Source organism: Cannabis sativa, chromosome 4 (genome assembly GCF_029168945.1).
Source record: "Cannabis sativa cultivar Pink pepper isolate KNU-18-1 chromosome 4, ASM2916894v1, whole genome shotgun sequence".
NCBI classification, from domain to species: Eukaryota; Viridiplantae; Streptophyta; class Magnoliopsida; order Rosales; family Cannabaceae; genus Cannabis; species Cannabis sativa.
The window spans coordinates 18,633,864-18,644,807 of NC_083604.1; the positions used below are offsets into that span (position 1 = coordinate 18,633,864).

Below are 10,944 nucleotides of genomic sequence, written 5' to 3' on the forward strand. Positions count from 1 at the left end.
GAAGCATAACTAATGGAAATAAGAAAGCTAACCTCCAAATCATTTATTTTGATCTGAAAGTGTTCATTGAAATCTTGAACTTGGAAGCATGCAGAAAAATCAGAGCTGAGAGATGAATTTGATCTTCCCAGAGCATACAATTGTTTAGCATCCTCTAAGACAGGATTTTCTGAATCATTTCTAGTCAAAAATATTACAGATCCGACATCAAGTACCTGAAAGTTTACAGTTAAATAATAAAATACAAAGTACTAATAATTAATGTTAAAATGAATGGAAATTGTAAACAAAGAGTAATTGGAGAAGCACATCTAATTCTCTTTCCCAAAACTTGTTTAATGGTTGCACTCATATAAAAAAAACTAGAATATTCAAATTGTCCTAGAGAAATAATGGAACACAAAAACCATCATTAAGCAAAACAACCAAATTGAAATCAGGGATAAAAGAAATGATTAGCTACCAAAGGATCAAAGAAATCACCAAGTTATACTGCTCACTTGCTCCATTTTCCCAAGGAACGTTTATGAGAATATTGTTGACAGAAATATCCCATGAGACCTTCTTATGACTTGACAAAATGTAGCTGCGAGAGATGAATAGCAACATGCCAATATAGACAATACAAGTTAAATTTAATTGGAGGATGATAGTATTGTCACTCAAATTATCTTAATGATAATAAGCTTTAGAGAATCTTGAGTCTTCATATAACAATTTACAAGAACACTTACTCAGCTTTCGATTGCAGACGACTGTCAGCATCTTTTATCCCATTCAGTGATGACAGCACCTGTGGTAGATAATGTTTACGTATATAGGAAAAGCTCATGGTCAGGAAGGTCATGCAAAAGCTTATTATGGTGGGAAGGAGATATTGACAAGTAATTATAGTTTGTCACAAGAAATTTTTTGGAGAAAATCAAAACATATACTCTTTGACAACAATGCAAAGAGTATAATTAATAAATAGAAAAAGTTCATCCAAAAGCCAAAAACTGAATCATCTCCCAAAGAAAACAAAACATCCTTATAGAGGAAATTTCTAATAAAGCTTACCCTTTCATAATGAGATTCGAAGGAATTGAATACGTCAAAAAATTCCATAAAGTTTATAAGGGATTCTGCATCACAAGTAACTTCAACTGGTTGAAGCAAGCCCTGAGTTAAAAAGTAGTAAGAATAAAACAATCATAAGCATATGAGACCATCTCCAATGGATGGTACATATTTTGAGTTAAATTTGGCCTAAAATATACTATAAAACTATATTTGACTCAATTTTTGTATTTGTGCTCCAATGCACAATGTGCAAATTAGCTATAAAAGTCAATATTACCATTAATACTCATTAAAAATATACTAAACAATTAATTTTATTCATATTATTTTAAGATCTTATAAAAATAAAAACTTCTTTCATTAATGCATAGTATTAATAAGTGGCAAAGAGGTAATTAAAAAAAGTGGTATTTATTGTGGGCTAAAATTTGGCCCATGCCAAATTTGACATAATTTTTTTTTTTTTGAAAAAGAGAAGAGATCCTCTTGTCTTAGACAGGATCTTCCCCATTATATATTTGTCACAAATTTGTCACACATTTTCCATCACCATCGGAGTTAAGTTTTAGTAAAATGTTCTTAAAAAATGGCAATACACCACATTTATAGCTCTCCATTAGAGATGCTTTGCATATGATATAGCTAAATATCTTGAATCATCTAACCAACAGATGGTCCATTTTTAAATAATTAACTGATTTCTATTAATCTCCTATAATTGTGAAACTTTTTTATGATATTTTCAACTTTCGAGCATACATTACTTCATTAATTATAATTGTTTTCAAAATGAGAGAAGAATACCTTTACCGAAAGCCCAACCTCATGGTTTGAGGAAGTATCCACTTGAAACTTTAAGGAAGGATGATCAAACTCCTCTAAGTTATTCTTATTAGCAGCCTGAAAAGAAATTGAAATCAATCAAAATCCATATCCTTAAAGTTAAAACTAATAAATCAATTTAGTATAAGATGTTATCCTATTTAAGCAATATTTGTCTAAGAAAAGAAATCGTCACATATAAAGCTACAAAGGCAAAACAAAACTACACAATAACAGCACCAAAGAAGCAATATAGGCACAAGTTTCTGTTCACGGCAAGGCAGGCTTCACTAAAAATTTCCTCAAACCAACAACTTCAAAACCAACCAAACCTTTTAAGGAACATGAGCTTTTCTCATAACACAAGGCAATGAAACAAACAAAAGAATCATTAAGAACCTAACCAACACAATAATGACAACCAGAGAATGACAGAGAGAAAGAGACCGTTTTCATATGCACAAGTACTTTCTTGTTAGATGGACAAAACATCTCCCCAGAATTGATAATAGTGACAATGGTTGCAGAGTTCTCCCAAAGTTTACACTCAATAATTAATCCACTTAAAACCAACTGAGCAATTTCTTTGCCGCATTTTCTGAAAAAATTAAACAATAATCATAAAAAAACAAGTAACTGGTTATCATGAATGAGCTACTGAAGCTAAAGAAAAAAGCAAAATGCCCTGGCCCTTGTCATAATAAATGCAATCACTCGTATTAAATTACACAATTCTAGTGAATTAAATAATTGACAAACAACAATTATTAGTTGGAAAAAGAGCAAAGAAGAGGAGTCATACATGCTACACAGCATTGCTGAAATGTGATTAATGCATAATTTTATTGCACAGAAATAGATCTGATCATCTGTGGCAGCATCAGGACCAGGTGTATTTGAAGGAACAAACTCTGTTGCCTCGTATATGTCCTATTCAAGAAGACAATATTTTGGTTCACCTATACATACACATATGTAGCAAGATAGTATTTTTTTAAAGACACTCTTTTTAGAAGGGTAACTAGACTGAAGTAGAGCACCTGTATGACTTCATCAGAAACAACACCAGAAAATTGACTAGAGTCATCTGTTCCTCCAGCACCAAGCATCCCAAGGGAGAGCCAGTTCAGCCACCCACGGGATCTGCCAGTCAAATGCTCATCATTCCTTGCCCTATCAGACAGGGCACTGCTACTGTTCACACTTTTATTGAAAGCTGAAGAATTGGACAAAAGTTCCTGTAGGGATTTCACAATTTCGTTGGCAGAAATATTGAACTGATACACAAGCAATTGCATTTGAATACTCAGCCCGTCAAGTAATGCCACATACCTGAAGCTTGCATTCAGCAGAAGACCTATAACTTAAAATATCATCGATGTCTAATTCTTTCTCGATTTGCTCCAACTCCCTAAGAACCTTTTCATCAATTGCCTGATAAAAAGGAAGAAAACATAAATGTAATATGGAAAAATTAATAAGGAAGAGAGAAATAAATCTTAAGGAAGAAAAGAGTCCTCCAACCGCAAGAGAATGAAAACAGAGCAGAAAGCTCGACTAAGCATTCTTAGATTTAAGTAGAGAATGGAGAATTTTGATGTAATTTTTCATTTGGACAAACAAGTACTATTTACTTTGCGTCCTGTCTTGTTTTTGAGCTTGTTTTAGTATGTTTTGTGCTAAAACTCATGTATCCACGGTTTTCCTCCGCCACAAGTGAGGGCTTTCAATATAAAACGGGTAGGGGCCAGTCTAAGACAATGGCCTGTCTCTTTTTCCAAAAAAAAATTAACCCATTACAAAGAAGTTAAAAGTAAAAACAAAAAAATCCTTGAACCCCTTTATTCTTTCTTTGATAAATATGGTAAGACTTCTAAGTAAATTTCACATTACTTCACTAAATAGGGCAGTCATATGTTTATAAAATGTTGAAGAGTTTAAGAAAAATATTTTCCCATATATTTGAGATTGGCAGAACTTTATGTAATTTTTTGGCTTCTGATGTTAAAATTGGTTTCTGTTTAGTAGGTTTCTTTCACTCACTTTTCCTTGTATATCTTTTTTTTTTCTTTTTGAAAAAAGAGACAAAGGTCACCTACCTTAGACTGATCCCCTCTCAAGTTTATTCATAAACTTCTCTTGTGGTGGAGGAAACCGTGCTAACAGAGATATTTTGATATAAAACAAAATATCTACATCAGGATTGAAAGAACTCCAGCAAAGGATAAATCTAACTATACAGTATACTACCCCAATCCCTGCATAAATCTAGACAAATCCTCAAAATATTTTAACTTAAAAATCCAAGTTGCTACCCAAAATTTTCTTTTCTCCCATATTTCCTTGTATTTCTATTGTTCATACAAGTTTGAGGTTTTCCATTTTAAAATACTAATAAAAAAATGCATACAAAGTGTATTAAAATCACAACCATTTTAAAAATCTTGGTTATGAACCTATATGAAAAGAATAACTAGGTCCAGAACAAGATCAAGCATTAAAATTCTTAAGAGTTAAAAATTTAAAAAGCTACCCAATTTCCCTAATGACACACATACAATTTTTTTCACAAAATTTGGATCATTTTATCAACTTTTATGCATAAAATATTCTCTAACAAGAAAGATAATGCTGCAGCCGCCACAAATATAAACTCAAAAGTAATAAAATTGTCCAAACATCTTAAGGCAACACACAGAACCAGTTTAAAAGGAGAAGAAAGAAATGAATTAATCAAGCTAGGAACATTCTCAAATACTTTGAGCAGAAAATCAATGAAATTACTCCACTTCAGGTCATCAGAAAACAGTTGGAAAATCCATTAAAAAAATTACGAAAAAATAAAATACCTGATCTTGTTGAATAGAATTCAGCTTAGTCTTGTACAAGTTCACATATTTTCGACGATAACTTCTGAAAAATATGAAGTTACTTATTAAAATAAGCAAATTACATAAAATAATGAACTTGTTTTATGTAATGAAAAATTTCAATGAACGAGGACGAATCAATATATCAATATAAATATATATATCATAAAACAGTATAACTGAGATAATACAAAATGGTAAAGCTAATTACAGTTAAATATTCCTTATTTTTCATTGCCAACAAGTTAGAAAACTGTAATAGAGAGAGAGAGAGAGAGAGAGAGAGAGAGAGAGAGAGAGAGAGAAGAGAGAGAGAGAGAGTAAATGACGTGTAAATCTGAAAGTCAAAAGACAACTATTTGTTTTTTCCTTTTCAATTTTAAGCCAGAGCATGTTTTGGTCTTTAAACTCGTATAAAGTTGAAGTTCACTATTAAGACTTGGGTACCCATTTTGGTAAAAATAAACATATTAAGACTTACAATCTCTGTCCAAAGTATCTCCACGATGTTCTCTTTAATCTCTTACGAACATCTGAGAGAACAGATTCTTGTGCATAATGCCACCACAATATTTGCCAGCCTTCTGGCCTTGTTGATAATAGGTTGCCGCAAGGGCGATAACGTCCATACCTATATGATTCAAAAATAACAACCACTAAAAGCCGTATCAACTTCACGTATTAAAATTTGCAGTTTTCAATCAAGGATGTCTCCCCCAAGTATAATAAGGATAAAGTAGAAGAAAGGTAAGAATCATAATGAAAAATGGCAATATTATATAAAAAAGAATAAGGCACAAAAGAAATGATGCATTCAAATATAAGTAACAAGCCAGTATAGTAACTGTAATGAGAAAAGACATTGATATATGCCTCAATGTAGAAGGAATGTATAAAACCAAACTTTCAAAGGAATACTTGCTCTGTCCAAAAATAAAAAAGAACAACAATAAGTTTTCAACAGAATCTCAAAAAGAAAAAATATATATAACAGTTATAGCAAAAAGTCGATCAAAACAATTTTATTGAAAATGAAATAACAAAAACCATCAAGAGGAGCATGGCTCCAATACATATGAAGGAAAGAGATGTAAAACAAATTGTGGACTGTGGTCAAGGGAAATCAGTAAAATATAAAAAGCATGTAAAATGTTTTACTCATTTAGAAGTTGCATTGTTTAACTGACACAGAACAGTCCAGCCAAGGTTGTTTAATTGTGGACTCGCAGCTTGTGTTAGTATTTGTAACTGGAGTTTTTGAGAGCTAAAGTTATTGAATTATTATTTTCTGTCATTTCAGCCGAAGATATAATGCATCAATTTAAGACTCCAACTCTAATTTAATAACTGATTCCCCCGCCACAAGAGAGGTTCTTAATACATATCAGTGAGGGGCCAGTCTAAGACAAATGGCCTCTTTCTCTTTTTCAAAAACAATTATAATAACTGATTCATCCGGTTTTAAAAAGATTGCAATCTCATTATTATTTCATTTTTTTTACATACCCGCAGCACCAAAGCCGTATCATAGCAAAAAAGGGGGCTGGAGTTATTGCCTACAATCATGGCAGTAAAGGAAACCCTTCTGGTGACAATCAGGGTATGTAAAATAATTGCCTTTGCAAGCTTCGCATTAATATTGTTTCATGTTTTTGTGTGTGGACAATCAATATCATTTTCTTAATCAAAGAATAAAAATAAAAATTAGCATTGGCATTGGCATGAAAACATACTTCTTCCTCAATTGTGATGTACTAATATAATCCCACAGAAATAAGATTTGTTGCAACTGAACCTCATTCAATGTTAGCTCCTGTGCACACATTAAAATGAAAGATAAGTGACATTATAATAAACCTAGAAGTTTAATTAAAATATGACCAAATTTATTTAAGCACAAAATAAAATAACCAACCAAACTAGTTATCTCGGCATTGATGGAATGTAGCAGGTTGTTATTATAAAGCTCTCCTGGTTTGTTGACCTAAAAAAACATCAAACATTGAATTAAAAGTTCTTCAAGTTAGGAAAAGGAAAATAGCGGGAAATAAATCACTATGGAGTCTTTTCGAAAAGCCCCAAAATATTACATTATCGGTAATTACTCATATATTGTCATAAAGACTGCTTCACTAAAAACGTGACACTATAAGAATGCAGGGTAGCCCCTAATGAGAAAGAATTCATTTACAAGAACCAATTGGGCCGAGTAGTGCGGGTCAAAATTACAGAACTAGGAATTTTACATAGAGATAGAAAACCAGAAACACCACCAATGGCATTAACCACCCTATAAAATATGTTGTAAAGGCAACGCAAAAAGGGAGGGAAAATTAAAACATGAGATAAATGATTGAAGAACCAGAGTGTAATTTTCCAGCAGAGAAAAGGAAAGTGTTTCATCTAACACTTTTTGTATCTCTAGTGGCAAGGAATAGAAGACAAGTTGTTATAGGAGCTTCCATACCAAAATTGACATGGAAACATCAGATGGTGCCAGTATGGAGTCACATCTCCCCATAGATCTGGCATTGTCCATAGTCGTCAAGTCAAGAGGTCCTTGGAATGTACCACAATAAAGTTCCAAGCCTATAACTTCCAAAGTTTTGCTGATTTGGCCACCTTTTAGCCTCACACTTGATCTGGGATAGAAGATCACAATATTGAAATTTAAAATATCTACTGGCACCACAACTAGCTATTTACCATTTGTTATGTAAAAGAAAGAATTATACAATCGGTAGAAAAGTAGAAGTGTGATAAGTTGATAAGACATAACTAGCTATTTACGTAAAGAAAAAAATCTTAAATTCAAATGAACAAATAAAAGCGTTAGTGGCACAAAAAAAACAAAGCATATATAGGGAAAATTACAGATACCCAGGCTTTATGTGAAAGTTGTAGTAATACTCTCTAGATCAAAAATATTAACAGTGACACATCTGTGTCTATGAAACAACTTTAAAATAAATAAAATTTTCACTACTTAACTATGTTATGGTATCAATTTTGATACTTAAGTCTTAAAAACAAATAAAAGAAATTAAATTACTACTTGTAAGAAAACAATATTTTTGTTGAACTTCAATGATGTTCAGAAGGATTAGAGCAGAAAAATAATGTCACTATAAAACTGACATAAAGCAGGTATCTGTAATTTTCTTTTATATTAGAAACTAATGAAGAGACAGCTCTTTTACACTGGTTGATGAACAAAAACATAACTGTACAGGTTGTCACTGCTAAAACAAGCAATAGAAGAGATTGAAAATTACCCAAAAGGATTTTGCTTCATTATTGTCAAGCTGGAAAATTTCAAGCCAAACATCGTATGCACCTGGGAAGAATTTAACAAGAGCAGAAAAATTATGCTGAAGTATCCTAGAAAATCGTGCCAGTGCAAGCAAATAAGCAATCTCTGGTAGCATCTATGAAATATTTGAAAGAAATACTGTCATTCCCTAAGTTTGCCAATAGAATTGAAGATAACATTTAAACTCTCGTCAAAATCATTCAACCATAATCATGCTGCTTTTAAGTGAATTCTACTTTTCTAAAACTGCCTTGCATTGATTTAAAATAAAAATACAAGGGTGTAGAATTTCCACAAGTATTAAAAAAAAAAATACAAACAAAAAAAGAAAAAGAAATTACAAAACGGCGGTCCGTTCTCTAAGTAAAGTAGAAGGAATCCCTTTAAAACCCCTTATGTCATGCAACCAGTGCTACCAAAGCCTAATCTTTCCCCCCACGTATTCAAAATTGCTGCTCTGTTCTTCAAAAATCCTCTTATTGCTTTCCAGCCACAAGCCCCAAAATAGAATTGACACAGCAGTGGCCCAAAGAATTTGTCTTTCCTCGCCCTCTTTAACGTGAAACAACAGCATTTCCACACACCTTGGAGGTATACCCCCAATCAAGCCAAACTCTTTTAGTAATTTGTGCCACAATTTCAGGGAAACATCACAATGAATGAAAAAAATAAAAAAATAAAAAATCAAATGTGGTAAGCTCACTCATGATCAAATATATTCAGCCTCGGTAAATTCAGTACTGAGAATTGATCATTGTTCACAAGTTTTGTGCTTGATAGTGTTTAATCATGTTTCATAGTGCAAAAATCAATTGTGCCAAAAAACTGGAAGAACTGATAGACTTCATTATGCATTTACTCACCGAGTCACCCCGCAAATCATGGTACAAAACATGAAAATTCCGTATGGATACTTGTATGCTGTCAAATATCTATTGAAGCAAACAACAAAGATCAGTGGTTTTTCATGCAACAATAAATATCAACAGAAAAGCATAAATTATGCCTCAGTCCTCCGAAAGAAATACGATATAAAAAAAATAGGCCAATCTATACTCATAAATAATAAGATAACGTTACCTTAGCATAAATATATGATATAAATGATCGCCCGGCCCAATTATCTGCAATAAGCATAATGAAATATGAATCTCCAATTTGATCCAAGTCAATCAACAAAAAGAAAAAACTAACTTCTTTAGAAGAATTGTATTTAAAATAAAGAAGTCAAAGCACCAAAACGATGGTATCCTATCCTTGAACTCCTTAGATGTCAATGCCCACAAAGAAAACAGAAAACTGATGCAGATAGTATCCTTGAAAACTGCAGAAGCTAGAATTCTTTTCCTTTCCTTTTCTCCAAAAATAATAATAATAGAAAACAGAATAGAAAGCTTAACATACCAGAGACGTGTTTTGATAATTTAGCAAGCTCTGCAGCAGCAAGTTTTGCCTTTTTGCTAGCATATTCTCTCTTTTCAACAGCATCGGCACTCCACTACAAGAGATGAACATATTAGTTAGCTTCCAAAATTTTCAGCATTACAAAGAGTTGAGATTAGTTACCTCAGCATCGTCCCGCTGGGAAGCACAAACAAATACATCCTCTAAACAAATGACAAAAGGATCCCAACCGAGCTTTTTCCATGGAATTTTTATGCTCAACTTTCCAACACGACCTGATTTACGTAAAATGAACATAAGTTTGCTATTCATTATCATAATAATAGAATGTTGAATTACCCAATATATGTAAAATGATCAAAAGTTGATTTAATACCTTGTTTGAGAGCTAAGGGCAATTCCAGATAGTCGAAGGCTTCAAGAGTGAGCTCAACATTCTCCAAGAGCACTTCCTCTGCAAATAAATGAATTAATTAAATCAAAAAGAAACAAGGTTTTAGGGTTTAATAATAACAATAAAAGAAAGAAAAAAAATGAATATTGATTACCATTCCAGACGGTGATCTTGAGCTGTTCTTTCTGGATATCTTTGATGTAGCGACCCAAATACCCCAATATCAACTGGCGTACAAGTCCTTCCAGCATTATCTCTACCTTATGATAACACCCAAAGCCAGAAAGCGTCGACCTTTATTTCAAAATAACCGTTTGGACTTAGCGGCCATTGATAGCCAAAAACCCTGAAAATCACAACAAAAGAAAAATTTTACAGTGTTAATATACATATATATAAAGAGAGAGAGGGAGAGAGAGAGAGAGAGATTTGGAAATATACCCTGGCGAAGCGGGGTGTGAGAGAGTTTATTGCAGATGGACAAAATTGAATGAAGAAGAAAGTTTGTTTCAGTTCTGAATTCTGACAGACAGCCAAAGAGCTCCGCGTCGCCGATCAGAAATTCTTTAAATAATAATAATAATAATTCTGTACGCCCCCAACAACGACATGTCGTCTCTCTTTTATTTATTTATTTATTTTTTTTTTTTGACGTGGTCTTTCTCTTTTATTAAAACAAAGGCTAATTAAGATTTTTAACCCAAAACTTTGACATGTACTAAATCATACCTTTTGAATTTTTAAGATCGTTAAAAATACCCTCTAAATTATTGAGATAATTGAATTTAAGGAGTTTTGTTTAATTTTAATAAAAATAAAATCTAACATAAATGAAAGTTTAATGAGCATAATTTAATACATGTCGAAGTTCGATGGGCATGATTTAGTAGATATCAAAGTCTGGGGTGCATGGTTTAGTACATAAACAATCACTGAAATAGTAAATTTGAATGAAAATAGATAAAAGTTCTTAAATCTAACAATCTCAATAGTTCAAGGGGAATTTTTAATGGCCAGAAAAGTTCAGATGGCATGATTTATTACATATTAAAGTTTAGGAGACAAAAATTATAATTAAC

General features: G+C 32.4%; 1 protein-coding gene across 4 annotated transcripts in view; it reads right to left on the reverse strand.

The window, feature by feature from the left end:
* LOC115714144 (uncharacterized) overlaps positions 1-10,485 on the reverse strand; it is a 31,482-nt gene extending 20,997 nt beyond the window's left edge. Inside the window, exons 1-22 of one of the 4 annotated variants that reach the window (XM_030642707.2) lie at positions 10,307-10,485; positions 10,020-10,211; positions 9,848-9,925; positions 9,634-9,746; positions 9,472-9,565; positions 9,148-9,191; positions 8,931-8,999; positions 8,030-8,091; positions 7,222-7,396; positions 6,670-6,738; positions 6,488-6,567; positions 5,236-5,385; positions 4,734-4,797; positions 3,217-3,318; positions 2,925-3,122; positions 2,687-2,814; positions 2,332-2,482; positions 1,867-1,962; positions 1,060-1,161; positions 735-793; positions 484-586; positions 33-215 (exon numbers count right to left, since the gene is read on the reverse strand). In XM_030642707.2, the coding sequence (XP_030498567.2) occupies positions 33-215; positions 484-586; positions 735-793; positions 1,060-1,161; positions 1,867-1,962; positions 2,332-2,482; positions 2,687-2,814; positions 2,925-3,122; positions 3,217-3,318; positions 4,734-4,797; positions 5,236-5,385; positions 6,488-6,567; positions 6,670-6,738; positions 7,222-7,396; positions 8,030-8,091; positions 8,931-8,999; positions 9,148-9,191; positions 9,472-9,565; positions 9,634-9,746; positions 9,848-9,925; positions 10,020-10,116 (2,217 nt within the window). In that variant the 5' untranslated portion in view covers positions 10,117-10,211; positions 10,307-10,485. Of the gene's footprint in view, positions 1-32; positions 216-483; positions 587-734; positions 795-1,059; positions 1,162-1,866; positions 1,963-2,331; positions 2,483-2,686; positions 2,815-2,924; positions 3,123-3,216; positions 3,319-4,733; positions 4,798-5,235; positions 5,411-6,487; positions 6,568-6,669; positions 6,739-7,221; positions 7,397-8,029; positions 8,092-8,930; positions 9,000-9,147; positions 9,192-9,471; positions 9,566-9,633; positions 9,747-9,847; positions 9,926-10,019; positions 10,212-10,306 lie in introns of those variants that run through there. The other 3 variants (XM_030642709.2, XM_030642710.2, XM_061113398.1) reach the window with 3 other exon arrangements.
* Positions 10,486-10,944: the final 459 nt, after the last annotated feature.